The sequence below is a fragment of the Diceros bicornis genome, chromosome 24 (genome assembly GCF_020826845.1).
Source record: "Diceros bicornis minor isolate mBicDic1 chromosome 24, mDicBic1.mat.cur, whole genome shotgun sequence".
NCBI classification, from domain to species: Eukaryota; Metazoa; Chordata; class Mammalia; order Perissodactyla; family Rhinocerotidae; genus Diceros; species Diceros bicornis.
Genome location: NC_080763.1, coordinates 45,341,248 through 45,360,022, shown reverse-complemented (window position 1 = coordinate 45,360,022; position 18,775 = coordinate 45,341,248). Strand labels below are relative to the sequence as shown.

The 18,775-nt window shown below is 57.7% G+C and overlaps 1 protein-coding gene across 1 annotated transcript; it reads right to left on the bottom strand.

Moving 5' to 3' along the window:
- Positions 1-3,235: 3,235 nt before the first annotated feature.
- Positions 3,236-8,813, bottom strand: SLC25A47 (solute carrier family 25 member 47). The gene is made up of 6 exons (XM_058567962.1): positions 8,786-8,813; positions 6,608-6,651; positions 5,985-6,056; positions 5,067-5,249; positions 4,097-4,439; positions 3,236-3,811 (listed from the first exon to the last, which is right to left on the bottom strand). The coding sequence occupies exons 1-6, from the start codon at positions 8,811-8,813 to the stop codon at positions 3,531-3,533; spliced, it is 951 nt and encodes a 316-aa protein (XP_058423945.1). The 3' UTR covers positions 3,236-3,530.
- Positions 8,814-18,775: the final 9,962 nt, after the last annotated feature.

Below are 18,775 nucleotides of genomic sequence, written 5' to 3'. Positions count from 1 at the left end.
TCTCACACCTCACTCGACGTCTCCGGCAGCCCCAGGGGAGAACGCAAGCTGGGATCCTCGTTTTGCAGACGAGGGAGCCGGCCATGGGGTGGTGAGAGGCGGTAGTGAAGGAGCCAGGCTGCGAGCTGGGCCGGGCCCGTTCCGCGGGGCCCAGGGCAGAGGCCCAGCCATAATGGAGTCCTGGGCTCACTGCCCACCCATCCTCATTTTGGAAGTGGGGAAACTGAGGCTTAGGAGAGGGGAATGTGACTTGTCCAAGGCCACACAGTGAGTTTGTGACTCTTCTGTTACTGTCTCCACACACACAGGGACTTTTACAAACGAGGGCCTGAGGTCCCTGCCTCGGAGGCGCTGGGGTACCAGCGTGCGTCGTGACCTCATGCGTCTCCTCTCCCAGCCACAGTTCCCGCTGAGCTGAGCCCCCAGTCCCTGCTCACCTGGTTGGCTGTGGCCAGTGGAGGTGAGCCAACTACAGAGGGTGGCCAGGCTGTGTGGCCCTGAGCAGCTAACAAAGGCGACTTCTTGTTGCTCCACTGCGCCCACCTCACGGGGGCGAGTGTGAGGATAAAAGGAGGGGCCACATGTGAAGTCCCAGGCGGCAGAGTCGCTGCTGCTGTCCCCAGCAGAGCGCCCAGGGAGAAATGTGTGTCATCGTGGGGGCCGCAGAAAGGAGGGGCTATGGCCCCACATAGGCCGGCTCCTCCACATCAGCTGTGTGACTGGGGGCTGGTCACTTAACCTCTCAGGACCCCCCTCCCCTGTAGAACCAGAGCAATGACACCTCATGTTTGGGTCTTGGGAGCAGTGTTCTGGGTCAGAGGTCAGATGACTCCCCCAAGGTCATTGCTGGTAAGGGCCACAGATCCTTCCACCCACTGCGTTCTGCTAAAAACCAGTGGGTTCTTCAAGTCCCCTGAGTGACCCCCTGGACTGGGATGGACAGGTGTGACAGCCCAGCCGGCCTCGGGGGTGAGGTGGGGGTCCGCTCTGGAAGGGCTCTGATGGGTAATGTCCACTCATCAGACCCCACCGTGCCCCGTCCCCCAGCCTGGGGGGGGACCATGGAGCTGCACCCCAGGGACCATGTGAGGGGCTGAGTGGGGGAGTGGGGAAAGGAGTGGCCGAGCGGTCAGCGGGAGCACGGTCCCCAACAGCGCTTCAGCTCCCCACACAGGCCTCGGCGCCTGCGGCATCAGACAGGCAGCTGGCCGCCTTCCCAGGGGCCCGATGACTCTCTGGTCAGCGCACAGCTGTGGGAGCCCGTGGGTGACCCCCTTATCTCTCATTTGAAGTCTCGAGTGCAGCCTGGACTTTGTTAGGTGGCCCCATTTAGTGGGAAGCCCCCGCTCTCCCCGATTACGTGATCCTGGGCGCCCCTTCTGCTTCCCATTCCTTCACTTCCCCATTTCTAAAGAGGGCCTGGCAGGGCCTTGCCACCTACAGGTTGCAGAGGCAGCGAGGACCGGCCTTCCTGCAAAGCCACTTCCCCAACACGGGCAGGGCCAGCGGCTCAGTGCCCGGTGGTCCCCGCCCTTCTGACCGCACCTGGCAGAGCAGGAAGTCTCCTTCCAAGGCCAGTGGGTACTCTAGTGGGCTTCTGGCCAAAAGTGGACACAGGGTCGGGGTTTTGATGAATTACTGAAACCTTTTGTCAGCTGGCACCCCTTTCCCGGCACCTGGCCAGAACAGCTCAGCATCTTTGCCTCTAAGCTGATGAACTTCCAGGAATCCACTGCAGGACTTCATTCATTCACTCATTCATTCATTCATTCCACACGCTCTGAGCACCCACCATATGCAGGCCTTAAGCAGATATAGTCCGAATCAGACATGCACTGCCCTTGGGCAGCTCAGTCTCAGTTGGGGGGTCGGGGGGCAGATGGATGACCAGACGATGAACCAGGGCCCCGTGGGAGCAGTGAAGGAGACACCTAAAGGCAGCCTGGTGGTCAGGCAGGGAGAGCTTCCTGGAAGAGGTGATGCCTGAGAAGCAGAGTTAGCCAGGCAGCGGAGGGGAAGGGCGTTCCTGGCAGAGAGCGCAGGCTGTCAGCGAATATTTGGGTCAGTACCACAGGAGCAGGCTGGGAGGGGAGGGTCCCCCCACGCGTTCCGGGAAAAGCATGAGTTTTGTTGGGCCAGAACGCTGGAGTCCCCCAGTCAAAGAGGCAGTCAAGGCCAGTGTCGGAGTGAGTGAGTGGAGTGGAGGCAGGTGTCAGCGGGCTGTACCAGGGTCCTGCCGCGCGGGGACCCGGCAGGTTCGCGCTGGACCTGCCAGCCCTGGCTCCCGATGGCCCCCGGCACTGGAAACCCGTGGTGCCACAGAGAGGGCTGGGACCTCAGAAGTGCAGGCACGAGGCCCCCCACTCTTCCTGCTGTGTGGCCTTGGGCAGCCCCGGCTCCCTCTCTGAGCTGTCTCCTCACCTGGCAGCAGGCTTTTGTGATGACCTGTGTCAGGTGCCTGGCACCCAGCAGTGTTCAGGACACACCCACTCCTCCCTCCTCCTGGACCCCATAGAAAGGTGGCTCACAGCCAGGTGTCAGGGCAATGAGGGGGCCAGGGCAGCCAGCTGGAACTGGCTGGAACCCGGTTTCGCTCAGAAAGGGGGAGGGTTTGGGATAGGGGTGGGCAAGAGAGCAGGCATCATGCTAAACACTGAACAGGCCCCTGTAGCGGGGCTCAGCGCACAGGCCAGGCCTCCCAGCCCCAAAGGCAGGAGTAATGGAGCCAGCCGGAGTGCTGGGCTGGGCCTCAGTGTGCCCATCCTGTGCAGTGGGAGCGCTGGCCGCACAGGTTTGGAGGGCTCGGCCTCTGAGGATGAGCTGGAGGTGGGGAAACCGGTCGCCAGCCCCACAGACCGCAGAGCAACACCACTGAACATCCGCAGAAACGTTTTACTGGCAACAGCTCCCCACTGAGTCCACAGGGTGTACAGACAGAGCAAGGGTGCGTGACTGGACCCCGCGCTGAGCTGCCCACGGCTGTGCCAACAGTGTCCTCTCAGCAGCCGGTGCAGGGAACGAGTGGGGCAGGAGCCAGGCAGCTGCGCCTCAGGTCTGTCTGGCCGGGAGACCAGTTGAGCTGCGTGTGAGGGACAATGCTCGCACTAAACAGCAGTGGAGAGCTGGGGGGCCGGTGAGCGGACAGCTGAGTGAACAGAGGGAGGTGCAGACACAAGGGGGCTCTGAAGACAGGGGGGCAGGGAGAGGTGACAGCGAAGCTGGAATGAACGACAGACCAAATGCACCAACACCTCCGTTGGACGGATGTCCTCACCCAGGAAGTCCACTCCCCCTGGCTCATGTGACCCTCAGGCCAGCCCTGCTGATGGCAGATGGCCCTTGACCTTCTCGTGGTCTGTAGCCAGGCAGGCCAAGCCCCGGCCTCGGCTGACTCCGGCTGCAAGGAGGCTCCCGGCCGTCCTGGGTGATGGCCCAGAGGGGCCCAGCCCCCAACGCTCCCCCTTGCCTCCTCCAGCTGCTGCGACCTCTGGAAGCTGCTGGCGGGTGGGCGCCCGGGGCGTCGGGACCGGCTATGTGAGCAGGCCCCGGGTGAGCCTCAGCACGGCCTCGTAGGCGACAAAGACCACCATGTTGACGGGGAAGGCGCGGCAGCAGTTGAGCGTCAGCCCCTTGAAGAGGACCCGCGGCCCCTCCTCCCGCACGCTGGTCACCACGCAGTGCAGGAGGCCCCGGTAGCGCCGCTGGCCCTGCCCGTCCGCCTGCAGGCGGGACTTGATCACGTCCATGGGGGTGGCCACGGCCCAGGCCAGGACCCCTGCGCAGCCACCGGCCACCAGCACACCCAGGACACCTGCAGGGAGAGGCCCAGGAGTGCATTGGTTGGAAGCGAGATTGGGGCCCCAGAGGAGGGTGGGTAGGGCACCCAGGGCAGGGCCCGGCTGTCATGGGCCCTGGGCTCACTCCACCATCTTGAATCTCCACGGCCACACAGAGCAGTCTGTCCTGACTCTCAGTATAGAGGGCACTGAGGTTCCCACCCGGGGAGGCGCCAGGGACCAGTGCGCGGCGTGACCTCAGTTCCCGCTGGCTGAGCCCCCGGCCCCGCTCACCTGCCTGGACCCCAGGCCCCGCTCACCTGGCTGGCTGTGGCCAGTGGGGGTGAGCCAGTCGCAGAGGAGGGCATAGGACAGGAAGTAGGTGGCGAAGGAGTGGCCGTCCCTCAAGAGCAGGGCCGAGCTACCCCGGTAGAGGCCCAGCAGCCCCTCCTCACGGGCCACCGTGGCCAGGCAGTGCAGCGGCCCACGGTACTTGGGCCCGGGCTCCGGGCTTACAGGGGGCGCAGGACGCAGCGGGGGCGCAGCCGAGGGCCCTGAGGCCGAGGGGCGCCGCTGCTGCCTCTGCGTCTGGGTCTGCATCTGGGTCTGGGTCTGCGTCTGCAGGCGGACCTTGGCCACCTCGGTGGGCGAGGTCAGGAACACCTGGGGCAGAGGAGGAGGGGTGAGGAGGCGCCGGCAGCTCGGCCACACACCCTGGACCTGGCCTCCCGTTAGCCTCGTGTTGCCCACAGTGACGTCCAGGGAGCCTGGGCCCCCGGGAGCTTCAGGCTGGCCCCGGGGCCATGGTGGAGCTGGGTTCAAAGCCCACTCTGCCCACCCAAGCCAAAGCCAGAGCTCCCTTCACTAGCGCACTGTTATTAAGTGTTTAATAACATAATTCATATGTTAATGACATATTAATGTATTATTTAATTAATGTATTTAATAACATTAATTTGTAATATATGATAATATTACTAATAATTTTTGCTGCCATTTCGTGCGTGCTCATACCTGTCAGACTCCATGCTGGGGGCTTTACAGTCATGACCTCACGTAATCCTTACCAAGCCTCTTACTGATGAAGAGAGAGAAGCTCAGAGAGGCTCCCTAGCATGCCCAAGGTCCCTCAGCTAAGGAGAGTCAGCTGAGTGCTCACCCACAGTCCCGTCCCGTCTCTGCCCTCACTGAGCCTCCGTTTCCCCACCTGCTGGGCTTGGGGACCTCTTGGGCCCTCTCAGCCTCTCCCCATCCCTGGGTCCCAGGGGCCCCTCACCCCGCCCCACTCACGCGGACTAGGCCAGAGGCGAATCCCGAGAGGGTGACGTCAGTCTTGGCGGGCTTGGCATCGGCGCTGCCGTACCGGAAGCGGCAGACGTACACAAGGCAGTGGCGGTAGGTGCCGAAAGACACGGAGGAGACCAAGGACACGGTGCACACAGGCAGCGAGAGACCCCTGTAGAAGCCCCACAGCTGGCGGGCAGGTGGGGGGACCCGAGGGCCCGAGTCAGGCCAGGGGCCCAGCCAGGAGGAGGGGCGGCCCGAGAGGCCCTGGGCCCAGGGAGCTGGGTCCCAGCCCTGCTCCGCCCTCCCCTGTGGGACCCGCTGTGGGACCTCTGGCAAGTCCCCTACTGCCCAGGGCCTCGGATCCTCAGCTGTGAAATGGGGATCGTAATGCTCAACTCGTGAGGTCGTCAGGAGGGATTGAAGAGACCGAGGGCCAGGCCCGACCTAGGGCAGCTATCTGACGCTTATTGTTGCTACTTTTCTTTTGCTCGGCCCTGGCGGGCACCGAGCCCCAAGTTCCCTTTGGTAAGTGTCCCTGAGTCCCTCCTCTGGACGGGTCTCTGAGCTGGACCCTAGGGCCCTGACAACTCCACCCAGCGCTGCTTTCGAGGGCTGACCAGCCTGCAGGGGACAGAAAGGCAAATACATGGGTCCCTCCCTTGACCTTCAAAGCCCCAGACGCCACCACTAGACCCTCTCAAGAGGCAGGACCTCATTCTGAGCACCCCCTGTGTACCGGACACCCCAGCTCTGGTCCTCAGAGGAATCCAGGAGGTTGGCACAATTATTCTCATTTGGAAGGTGAGAGAACTGAGGTGAGGCTCAGAGAGGGGCTCACCATCGCCTCGCTGGTTGGTGAGTGGCAGGCCTGGGATTTGAGGCCCCAACATCCCCCTGCCCATTACCCTGGCCCCAGCCTACCCGCTCTCGGCGATACGTGTCCCAGACGCAGTGCCAGATGCCCATGTACCTGGACTCCGTCTGGATCCTGACCTGTGGGAGAAGCGGGCTTCAGGAAGGGGTGGCTCCAGGCCTGAGCAAGGTCAGCAGGCCCTGGGGGAGGGGAAGAGCCAACCCCTTGATTGTCACAGCCATGCTGACTGTGGGCAGAGCAGAGACAGGGAGCCCCATTTAAGAGAAGCCTGAGGGCCAGCCCCGTGGCTTAGCGGTTAAGTGCGCGCACTCCGCTGCTGGCAGCCCGGGTTCGGATCCCGGGCGTGCACCGACGCACCGCTTGCCCGGCCATGCTGAGGCCGTGTCCCACATACAGCAACTAGAAGGATGTGCAGCTATGACACACAACTATCTACTGGGGCTTTGGGGGAAAATAAATAAATAAAATTAAAAAAAAAAAAAAAAGAGAAGCCTGAGGCACAGGGGTGAGAAAGAGAGACTGCCAGTCCTGAGGACCAGGGGGAGGGCTGGGTCTGATCAGCACACTAGAAAGGTCTTCTGGGCGTGGATGGGGTGCAGGAGACTCAGAGGGTGGCCTAAGCCCAGGCAGGGCCTTGGGGTGGGCGGTGGGGGCCTGGCCATGGCCACACCTTCACCGTGTCCAGAGGGTAGCCCACAGCAACACCGCAGACGCCTGGAAGGAAATCAAAGGAACCAGGTGAGGAGGAGGGAGCAGGCCGGGCCAGTCTCGGGGAAGGAGGAGAGGGGCGAACGCTGACCACCCCTGCTGAGAGCAGACCCACACTCGCCCTTCTTGTCCACACCCTCTCTCATCAGCGGGGAGAGTGACCCCTGTTTTGCAGATGAGGAAACTGAGGCTCAGAGAGGTAACATGACTTCTGCCACTCTGCCAGCAGTTTCTCCTTCCTCAAGTCTCTGCCTGCTGGTGCCCCATTCTGAAAGCCACGGACGCTCCTCGGCCTCCCCTCTGGCGCCATCTTTTGGAAGAACTTTGCGTCTGACCCTTACTGGGCCCTGTCCCCAAGCCAGGCAGAGTCCCTTCCAGCCTCAGGCTGTAAGGGTTCGTCTGCGAATCAGGAGGCAACCGCACCTCACAGCTGTGGGGGTGGGTGGAGGGGGGGCAGTGAAGGAGGGGGCACAGCCCCCACAAAGGCGAGGAGGTGGCAGACAGAGCCCGGGGCACCCCAGGGCTCCGTGAAGGACTCCTTGGACCCACAAGTTTGCGTGGGACGGAGTGGAACTCCAGGCTTCCTGGACCAGGGCTCTCTACCCCCTGTGAAGGGGGCCGCCTGCCACCATCCTGTTCCTTTCTCCTTTGCTGACACCAGAGCCTCAACATCCAAGCCCCCAGCACTTGGTGGAGAGTGAGCAGGCAGGTCCCTGGTGGTTATACCCCGGGGGTGGGGAGGTGAGGGCCATCTGAAGAAAATAAGCCATGGGGGGGCTGTGCCCTATTTACTGTGTATCCCAGGACTCAATAAATACGCATGAATGAAAGAACAGAGTGAGTGGATGAATGAATGAATGAACGAAAGAAGACTGACTGACTGACCTGGGTAGAATTATCCTCCTTGATCCTCACATGTACCTCACTGAACTCCTACTCATCCATCAAAGCCCTGCCACAACATCACCTCCTGTCTGGAGCCCTCTCTGACCCATATCTGGGCTGCCTCTGTGCCGGGAAACATGTTGGTCAGAGACCCTGTCACGTGGCTTTGCTACTGTCCCACGGCATGCCATCTCTGCCTCCAGAACTAGAGTTCCTCAAGGACAAGGGCCAGAACTGATCCCTGTGACCAGGGCCAGGCACAGAGCAGGGGTCCTCTCCACCCAGGCCTTCCCCAGGGCTCTGGAGGAAAGAGGCAGGACTCAGGAGTCCTTTCTGGCTGTGCAGCCATGGGCAAGTCAAGCCCCTTCTCTGAGCCTCCTCCTTAGGAGGCTGACGTCCAGGGAAGCAGCGGGCCTCAGGCCCGGCGCACAGTAGGACCTCAGAAAGCCCAGGGGTGGGGCCAGGGCCCTGGCCTTTTCTGGCTCGGCGCTGTCTTCGGTTCCTGAGGAGAGCACCCGCTGTTCCCAGAAGTGTGAGCCAGCAGCCCACTGCTATTTCACAAGATGAGTGAGCTCAAGGACGCCTCGCCCCAAACAGCCTCCACTGCCTGAAGAGCGACGGCCTGGGAGAGAGCCCGTTCTCCACCTGCTTCCCACTGGGCCCGTATCTCTCTGGGTCAGTCTTGCACAACCAGCCCTTTCTCCAGAGTGGAAAACAGTTTGGGGGCCCAGCGAGGCCAGGAGTGGCCGGGCGGGCGCACGCAGTCAGTGGGGGGTGGGGCCGGCTCCACTGGGCCTCCCCGCCCCCCACCCCGTTCCGGTCTGTGTTGTAGGACCCAGGCCCGTCTGTCATCACCATCCATCTTGTCCTGGGGTCTCTCGTCCCTTCCCAAGGCTCAGGCATCCCTCTCCGTGCCAATGACCCTCAGCCTCCACCTGGCCTAGACAGAGACCACCCTCTGCCCCCAAACGGCCCCCACCCCTGGACCTGCCCCTCAGCTCCTCCGGCCAATGCAGACCCACCACCCCCTCCCCCCAACCTCCTCCCGGGCCCTGTGTCACCTGCCCCTGTCTCCCGGGAACCTGCTCTCTCCTCCTGACACCCGTGGTCCACACCACATCCCGGCCACTTCCAGGGGATGCTCCTCAAACCCCGCTGCTGCCGGAAGGCTACCCCCGGGGCAGAGCACCCCCCCAGCTCCTCCTGATGCCCTGGGGAGCAGCAGTCCCCTGCGAGGCCTGTCCTTGTCTGTTACCTCCGATGGCTCCAGCAACAAAATCCATGGACAGCGTGGGTTGTGGGGAAGGCCCTGGGGTCCGCCTGCCTGAAAGCAGTCTGGTGCCACCACCGGGGTGGCCTCAACAGCTCCCAGTTGCTCTCAGACCTTAAATACCTGCGGTGGGGGGCAGGGGACAGGAGGCAAGAGCCTACTGACCAGTGACCCGGAAGGCAGAGGCCACGCTGGGAGGCAGGCGGGTCGGTGCCCACACCCATGCACTGGGCAGCTGGACTCACTCCCGCCACCCCCCACAGGACCCTTGTCCCAGTGCCCTCGAGACCCAGGTGTGGGGAGTGTGTGAAAGGCCACAGGACGTGGCAGGCTCTCAGGAAGCAGGATCGCTGTCCCCACTGCCCTCAGGGCCAGGCTCCAGGCCGTGTCCAGACACCTCCTAGGGGGTCTGGGGATGGGTCTGTGATGCCCCCGTTCCTCCAAGCCCAAGCTCAGGCCTTCTTTGTGTCCTCGGGCACCTCGACTCCCCTGGAATTGTTCCTGCCCAGTGTTGCTCAAAGCTCCCTCCATTATTCATTCAACAAACACTTTCTGAGCTGAGGCTGCACTGAAGACCCAGTCCTCATCTGCAGGGAGCTCCAGTTGGTAGGGAGGGAGTGGGGGAGATGGGCCACCAATGACTGAGTGTCAGGGAGGCTGGCCAGAGCCCTCCTGGGAGCCCATTTCTGCTCCAGGCCCTTACACTGCCCTGTCCCACATTGTCCCTGCCGCATCCACGCCTGTCTCCCCCGCCCCCAGGGCCCTCCTGAAGGGGACGCCACTCCAGTATGCAGCTGTTTCCGTCCAATGGTCACAATTGTTGTGAAAAGAAGTGCCCCCTGGGAGTGCACTTCACTTTACAGTTTACCAAACACTCTTCCTTCACCAGCTCGCGGGGTCCTTGTCACAGCCCTGGGAGGGAGGCAGGGCCGACAGTCCCCATTTTACAGATGGAGCCACTGAGGCCCAGAAAGGGGACTTGCCCGAGGCCATGCAGGCGGCAGGGCCAGGCTTGATCACCAAAGACTCTGGAACAGCCAGCCCCCATCTGATGCTGAGGGCTGTCGAGGGGAGGCCCTGATACCCCTGAGCCCGGCCTTCCTGGCCGTCACCCCACTGGGCCCTCAAAGGGGCTCAACACATGCCCCCACGTGACCCACGCTGCAGCCCCACAAGGTGGCCACGGGGGACGCCGAGGCTCGGGGAGGCTGTGCACCTGCCTGGGGTCACACAAAGTGAGTGTCCCACTGACCAGAACGCTGGCAGGACAGGAAGAGGGGCAGGCATGGACATTGCAGGGTCCGGGCAGCCCTATCTGGGTGGTCCTGGGGCAGGGGCCACATGCCTGCCCGTTTTCCTGTCCTCTGATGGGCAGACTCGCAGGCTGGCCTTGAACGTGCTGAATGCTGACTGAGGGGCAGCTCACCCCCGCCTGGCCGCTGTTTGTGTGGTGAGCGGGGGACACAAGTTGGCAGTGGCAGCTGCCATGCAGAGGGCAAAGGGCAGGATGCGGCCCGTTCAAGGCCAGCCCCGCTGCCCGGCCTGGTCTTTGGAGAGACCCGGCTCAAATCTGTTTAGGAGCCAGGCTGTCAGCGTTCAAATCCCAGCTCTGCACTCGTCCCTGCTCCAAGACCTTGGGCAAGCCCCTTGACCTCTCTGTGCTTCCATTTCTGCATCTACGAAACGAGGATAGGACCTTCCCAGCATCTGTGACCACTCAGGGCAAGCTCTGGCATGTCCCTGTGGGGGTGGCCAGCCAAATGCTAAGGTTGCATTAATTGGAGCATAGGGTCTAGAAGGAAGGAGGTGACAGGCCTGTTCTGAACAGGGCAAATACACTTGGGACGTGGGTTCAATTGCAGATGCTACACTCGAGAGGCTAGTACCTTGACGATGACAGAGCTGGAAGCACGTCATCTAACCAAAAGAACAGGGACTGTTTAGTCCCAGGTTTCCTACAGTGTCCAATGTGCCCTGCCCCCTGGCACCTGAGCCAGGAGCCTGGAGTTGCCCTGGACGCCTTTCCCCCTGCACCTCGCATCCAGCGAGGCACCCAGTCCTACGGTCAACTCTCTGAAGTTCATGTTCAGATCCCCTCCCGCGATCCAGCTGCACAGCCCCCGCTGCATCGTCTCCCCCTGGACAACAGTCCACTCCCGCCCGTGCCCCTACTCACGCAACAAACACCACGTGTCACGACATGCCACGTTTCAGGCACTGGGCCACAGCAGTAAACACAGGCAAAAGTCCCTGCCCCGCGGATCTGATGCTCTAGGGAGGGAGAGAGCAGCCAACACGATAAATATCCAAACTGCAGAGCCTCCCAGATGGGGTTGGTGCCAAGGAGAGAAAGAGTGGGGAGGGACAGGGAGTGTTGGGGGGCAGTGTTAGAAAGGGCAGCCCAAGAAGGTGACATTTGAGTCAAGCGTGTTTTCTCGGTCACTGTAGCCAAGTGTCACCTGCCATTTGTCTCCTGACCAAACATGCCCCAACTTCACCCTTCTCCACGGCAGAAACAGGAAACATGCTGCCCCACTATTTAGGCTGCTTTGTGCAGGGCTACACATTTCCCCACCCGGCTGTGAGCTACTGGCAGGCAGGGTCGTGCAGGATTTGTTTCTGTGCCCAGAGAACCCAGCACGGGGCAGGCGCCCTGAGGGGGCTGGTGAATAAATGCGTGAGAAAAGGAATCAGTGAATGGATGGGTGGGCGGGTGGGTGGATGGCTGAGTAGATGGGTGGATGGTCAGACGGAGGAATGGACAGACAGAGGGACAGTCAAATGTACAATGAATGATTAGATGCAGGGTGGGGTCACCTGCTCACACTTGGCTTGACCTAACCCAGGAGGTGGCAAAGAGGCCGTCGAGAGGCTGGGCAGGCAGGGGTCTTGGCCGGGGAGAGCCCCACACGGGTTGGGGGAGAGCTCAGGCTGGGCACCCTCAGTCTGGGTTTGCCTCCGGGCTCCCTGTCTCCCAGCTGTGTGACCTCAGGCCAGTGGTGTGCCGGCTCTGATTTCTCCAACAGGGAATGGACCTTGAGTTTTGTGTGGATGGCAGGAGGCAGAGCCCATGGGGCACCTGCTGGGGCCACCCTTCCCAGCGGGCAGGGTTACTATTACTAGCAGCAAGGCAGGCTTTAGGCCTCCACCAACACCAGAGCCCCACTGTGTGTGCCCCGGCCGGGCCTATCCTCTAGGGGGAGACAGATATTGCACAAACAACCCCAGCCAAGGCCCCAGCAAAGCGCTCGGGGAAGGGGGAGCGCTGGCCAAGGGGCTTGACACATCCTAAAATGCATTTTCACATTTTATAACGAAAGGAATAACTACACGTTTTTGTTTTGTTTGGTTTGGTGAGGAGGATTAGCCCTGAGCTAACATCTGTGCTCATCCTCCTCTACTCTATTTGGTACACCTGACAAGCATAGCTTGATCAGAGTGTGTAGGTCCACGCCTGGGATTCAAACCTGTGAACCGTGGGCCGCCGTAGCGGAGCGCACACACTTAACCATTACGCCACCGGGCCAGCCCACACGTTATTTATTTTAAATCCAGACCAAAGAGACGCAGCCAACATAGAAAGTGAAATCCCCACATCCCAGGCCTGGGCCCTGAACTTCCAGTCGGATGCAGGCAAACACCAACATTTTCTTTTTTACTAGTGTTTTGCCATTTGCTCCGTTCCCTCATCGATATGTCTGGGCTGCCTTGCCACTGCGGCGCCTGCGGACCCACTTCCCTTTCGTGCACATACACGGTATCTGTGGTGTGGCCGCAGGGACAGGGGCTGAGCCTGGCTGCCTGGTTGACCCTCGCCCCCTGCTTCTCACTGTGTGACCTGGGTGAACCCCAGCCCACCTGGGCCTCAGTCTCCCTGTCTGTAAAATGGAAATTCTGTTACCTACCGCCCTACCCGGCGGGCCGTGAGAGGACTACTGGGTCGGTAGCCGTAAAGCTCCCACAGCCGCACCTGGAGGCAGCAGGTGCTCTAAACATTGCCATTGTGATTTAATTGCCTGGTGATGTGCTTGGGTTTGTTTCCAGTTTATTACAGAAAGCGCTCCAGTAATCACGCTTCAGGGTCCTTTGTGTTTCAGAGGGGCACGTTCTCAGAGGGGAGATCACTGGGTCAAAGATACCTGAACTACTTTTAATTTTCACCTACTTTGCCATTTTGGCAGGATTTGGAGGGGCCAAGTAGAGGCAGTGGGACTTCCAGGTAATGGAAGTGGCTCAGGAGCCCAGAGTGGGCACTGGGGTGCCGGGCCGGCTCCACAGATCGGCAGCCCTGGCATTTCCAGAAAATGGGGCTCCTTGGCCAGTCTGGACAAGGTCAGGAGAGTCCAGGTGCTCACCCGGCTCACTGTGACCAGGAGCAAGCTGCGGACCCCTCCGAGCCTCAGTTTCTTCATCTGCAAAATGGGACAGGAGACGAGAGTCTGTGCTCTCTGAGCCGTGCTCTGCCTGGATCCGCATGACACCCAGCTGCAGGCTGCAGACCACACAACCCAGGGATTGGGAAAGACTGCCCCCACCTTCGGGAGGGTGTGTGTCTCTGGGGGGTGACTGGTTTGTAGAGTGGGATGAGCCCCGGCCTCGGTCCTCTCAGACACCCTGGCCTCCCTCTGACATCCTGATGGGTTAGAGCCCTGGGCTGGGATCTCTGAGCCTGTGTGGTCCCCAGGAGGGGCCCCAGTGCTACTGAGCATATGACAGGATGTTCCCTGCTGCCTCCTCTGCCTGTGCCTCCTCCCTGGACACGGGGCGCACAGGTGGGGTTTCCCCACAGCTCCGGCTCCCACTCCTCTAGCAGACGTGCTGGACGCTGCTGCTTTTACCACGGAGACGGGCAGAGGCGTCGGACTGAACCTCCCGGCCCACTGGAACCACTCCTGTGTTACAGAAGGGGATACCATGGGCCCGAGAGAAACAGCCAGTGAGAACTGGCAGGAAGACCTGGAACCTGAGCCCAGCTCTGCCACGATGACACTGTGGCCAGAAACCAGGCAAGGAAAGGGTTAATGCAAATCTGATCCATAACTAAACATAATCTGTCAAATGTTTTCCAGACAAGGAGAAAACGGTGCTGTTTTTCAGAAGTTGATGTCCTCCATGTCTTCCTGTTTGTAGAAGTTGCCATCCTACAGTGAAACTTACACGGGTGCAGCAGGACTCCTGCAAATTGCTCCAGCTCGAAGTGTCCAAAGGTTACCTTGGACCTGTGACGTGATGGCACGTTGCATTGAACTTGTTATGTAATGGCCTGCACGTGTGCCCTGATTGGGCCCAGTTGTCACACAGCTGTAACATATCCTCCGCACTCTGGTGTATGAAGTCTCCACCTGCACTAAGCTGAGCAGTGGGGGGACACTGTTTTGGGGAGCTGTCCCCGGTGTTCTCCATTGCTTGTGCAAGCAATAAACCTTTTTCTTCACCCATTTCAGCCTCGGTTGTGCTTTTTGGCTCCCCACTCACCAAAAGACGGACCCACCGAGTTCGGTTACAGTTTTTGGTGACCCAGATGGGACTTCTCTGAGACCTGGTGTCCTTGTCACTCAGTCTCCAACAGGGGAAGCAGTGGGCAGTGGCAGCTCGCTCGGGCTAACTTCCCTAGCCGCTGGTGACGTGGTGAAGGGTGAAGGGAGAGGTTCCTCTTGGTGCCTGATTCACAGCCCTGCACCGCCGCTGCCTCGTGCAAACTCGGTGGCCGCAGCGGACCACTTTGTTTAGGAGTTCTCCTGGAGCGGTGAGTGGTGCCGGACCCCCGAGTCGGCTCTAAGAGGCTTTTTTTAACTGGGTGAAGAACGGTTTTGGGTAAAAACTGCATGGATTTCTGGTTCCTGGGTTTGGTTTCTGTTCTGGCTGCAGCAGCTACAGGTCTGGGAAATTGCGAGACATCTCCATCCTGGCTGAAGGGGAGGCTGGCTGGGGATGCCTGACCGAGAAAAACCTCCATAACCTCGGGAAAGATCTCCATAGGCAGCTCTGAAGTCTGGTACGGGAAGCTCAGCCATACATCCCCGAGCCCCAGTGTCAGTGAGTGTATGTGATCCTGCTAGAGAGCTCTGATAGTGGGAGGGAAGTATTTTAGTTACATCGGGATTAGAATTGTAGGATTTGTGTTTACTAACCTTTACTAACCACCCTTTAGAAACTGGAAACAAATCTGTAACAGCAGCGTGGACGGTACAGCTGGACAACACAGTCCACGCGAAGGAGAGCCCACGGGGTGCCTCCTCCATCTCTGGCAATTGTTTGGCTGGACTCCCATGACTAAACAGAGAATGAAATTCTTTTGTAATACAGCTTGGCCCCAATATAAGTTGGGAAATCAGGAAAGGTGGGCAGAAAATGGGTCACTGACATATAACACCATTGTACACTTGGACTTGCTATGCAAAAGAGAAAGGAAATGGGAAGAAATTCCCTATGTACAGTGCTTTATGGCTTTATATCAAAATGAGGGACTACTGCAAAAATACAAATTGGCCAAATTTAAGACTAAACCTTCTCCCCTAAAAGGGATTCCTTTCCCGGTGCTGGATAGTCCTGCAGACGACGAGGACTATTCTACCCACTAGGAGACGGGACGGGGAAGCTTTGCCCTCCGCTCCCCTCACCCTGGCTCCACGGGGACATATAGAGCAGTCCCTCCTTACCCTCCCAATCAGAGGTCTGCCCCCAAGGAGCTGCACCATTCACTGCCGCTCCTAGACCTGTCTCCCCTCCCCTGCCTGACAACACTACTAGACACAGGACGTACTATAGCCTAGGGAAAAGCGGAATTTTTCCCTTACACCGGGTCTCTGATGGGGACGGGAACCTTATAAACGTGCATGTCCTTTCACCACCTCTGACCTTTACAGCTGGGAGGCACATTCTCGGGGTCTGTGGGCAGACTCTGGAGAGCTCCTTAATTTAATGAGGGTATGTTCTCTACTCACAACCCCACTCGGGCTAATATACAGACTCTCCTGTCGGCCCTCCTGACTGGAGAAGAAAAGACAGCAGTTTTAGCTGAAGCCCGAAAAGAGGCACATAAACAACATGCCAATCAGCTGGATCACCAGATTTGGGGACCGGCTGAACAGTCAGTGCCGTGACAGATGCAGACTGGGATCCCAGTAGAGCGGGAGACAAGGCAGCCTTAGAGCACTATAGAAACATGCTCTTGAAGGGGATGCAGGCAGCAGGAAAACCCCCTGTAAACTGGAATAAATTAAGGGAAATTCAGCAAAGGCCAGAAGAGAATCCGTCAGCCTTTATGCAAAGACTGAGGGAATACCTTCAAGAGTATTCCTCCTGGGGGGCCAGTCCTGTGGTATAGTGGTTAAGTTCTCGCACTCTGCTTTGGCGGCCCAGGGTTCACAGGTTCAGATCCCAACCCCGGGCTGGACCTACACACTGCTCATCAAGCCATGCTCTGGCAGCGTCCCGTATACAAAACAGAGGAAGACTGGCACAGATGTTAGCTCAGGGACAATCTTCCTCAAGCAAAAAGAAGAAGATTGGCAACAGATGTTAGCTCAAGGCCAATCTTCCTCACCAAAAAAAAAAAAAAAGTATACCCCCTGGAACCCTGATGGTGAAGGTAGCCAAATAGTGCTGGGACCTATTTCATATCTCAGAGTGCCCCTGATATCTGGAGGAAACTCCAAAAATTTGCCATTGGTCCTGAGACCAACCCCTCCCAGTTGGTGGAGATCTTTAAGGTCTTCAACACCCGAGATATGGCAGAAGAGGAAAAAGAAGAGAAGAAGAGGAAAAAGAAGAGAAGATGAAAAAGCAAGCAGCCTTGTTAGCAATGGCATTGCAGTCTGTCCCAGGTAACCCTGGAGGAAGAAAGAAATCGCCATGGATGAGTGCCCCTGGTTCCCAACGTGGGACCAAAAAACATGCCTGAAGGGCTTAGACCTGGTCAATGTGCCTACTGCAGGCAGGAGGGAGACTGGAAGAGGCAATGCCTGCACCGTCCCCAGAGAGGGAAGGGGCCAGACAAGTCCAATTCCTTCCAGCTATGCCTGACCAGAGAGGATGACTGACGAGGACAAGGGGCTCCCCGTTCAGCTCTTGAAGTCTCCTCCGAGGAGCCCTGGGTTACTTTAGATATTGCTGGAGAGGAAATCGAGTTCCTGCTCCATACAGGAGCCACATACTCTGTTTTTGTTACTGCCCAAGGGGCAATCTTCTGCCCGTCACAAGACATGCCAATGGTCAAGAGGCAAGGTGGTAGGAGAGAAAGGACTTTTTATTACAGCTTGCTAGCAAGAAGGAAGATGGCTGACTACTGTCCAAAAAAAAACATCTTCTAGAACAAAGATTACAGGCCAGGGGCTGGCCCAGTGGCATAGTGGTTAAGTTTGTGTGCTATGCTTTGGCAGCCCAGGGTTCGCAAGTTCAGATGTGGACCTACACACCACTCATCAGGCCATGCTGTGGCGGCATCCCACACACAAAAATAGAGGAAGATTGGCACAGATGTTAGCTCAGGGCCAATCTTCCTTACCAAAAAAAAAAAAAGATTATAGGCCAGTTATATAGGGGGCTGGTCTCTGGGTGGGGGAGGCATGTGGTCTCCAGGTGGGGGCATCCATCTGATCTCTGGGTGGAGGCAGACATCTTGTCTTAGTTCCTGATAGTATTTTATTTTACTGGATATGCATCAGAGACTGGAGCAATGCCCTATACCCAGATCTTTCAGTTGTCAGCGATGCTGCCTATCAGCAGACACTCTGCCTGTGGGGTCATGACATTCCTAAGGAACTCAAAAGAACAAAGTTATTGACTTATAGCAGCTGGGAGGGGCCATAAAATCCACAGAGCTTGTCTGGGTTAGTTAATCAGAGGCCATTCAAAGTTAGTAGTGTTTCTTTTCTATTGCAAAAGAATATATCTTCCCTCATATCAACCTTGTGTTGAGCCAGTATCAATTCCCCCCTTTTGTTGTTCAATCCCTCAATCTTGAGGGACATCCTGTTGTTCCATCTTATTGAACCAGTCTCTTCATAAGACAGTGATGCAGGTGGGCTCCCAATACTAGGCCTATATTGTGGAAGCAAGTAACCAGGTATTTGGTAAGACAAAAAGAAAAACAAAGTTAATGGTGGGAGAAAATTATAAAGCAGTTTCTGAGCCCAGGCAGCAGCCAGTCAAAAAGATTTCTAGGTGTCAGAGTCGAAGCAGCTCTTGCAATTTGAAATGTCTCTGATGATGTCATCAGGTATTCAGGTACCTTTTTGAGTGGCTTACATAGCAACAGACATGAATCTCTCTTAAGTTTATATCAAGTCCACCAGGTTCAGTTTGCAAGCCTTCAGGAAAAAGGGCAGGTTCAGTTCTCAGTGATTCCAAATGAAAATGATGGACAAAAGTTGAAAATGTTAGTTTGTAGACTTGTAGCCAGATATTTCAGGAGACTAGAAGAATTCAGGATCCAGTCCAGTTAACAGATATAATAAAAACCTCAAAGACAATTAACAGAACCAGCATTCAACATCCACAAATGTGTATTATACTTTCTATTGAAACATAACTTTTCTCTCTAAAATCACCCTCATTTTTTACCAAAGATAGCCGAATTAAGACTAACTGGTTTGCAAAATAAGTCTAGTTTCAATAAAATTTTATTCAATTCTTTACATAAGTACAGGAAGTATAGCAGTTGATTATATAGGCTCTTCTAAATCTGCTTTGCTGGAATTCTTGTTAGGAATCTCAGATTGAACTTTAAAGGCCTCTTGAGGCCAGGAAAGCCAAGCCAAGGACTTTGTCACAGACTTTGCCTATAACACCTACAGATGTGGGTGAATTTCTCTCTTCTTTTGAGGTTCCCCAAAGTATTGAGGTTCCAGGCACCTGCCAGGTAAGTGACCTTCCTTACTCATCTGGGTAAGATTGCTTGGAACTTCTGTAAACAAGTTATCAGGCCAATATTTCCAAGTGGCTTTATTCCAGAAAGTCAACCTTTATTCCTCA

What these genes read in the sequence shown, in the direction of transcription:
- SLC25A47 (XM_058567962.1), bottom strand. Translation starts at nt 8,813, where the DNA reads ATGGATTTTGTTGCTGGAGCCATCGGAG. An exon ending in TGTTGCTGGAGCCATCGGAG is followed by an intron (nt 6,652 to 8,785) that starts GTAACAGACAAG and finishes ATTTCCTTCCAG; the next exon opens with GCGTCTGCGGTGTTGCTGTG. An exon ending in ACACGTATCGCCGAGAGCGG is followed by an intron (nt 5,250 to 5,984) that starts GTAGGCTGGGGC and finishes CCTGCCCGCCAG; the next exon opens with CTGTGGGGCTTCTACAGGGG.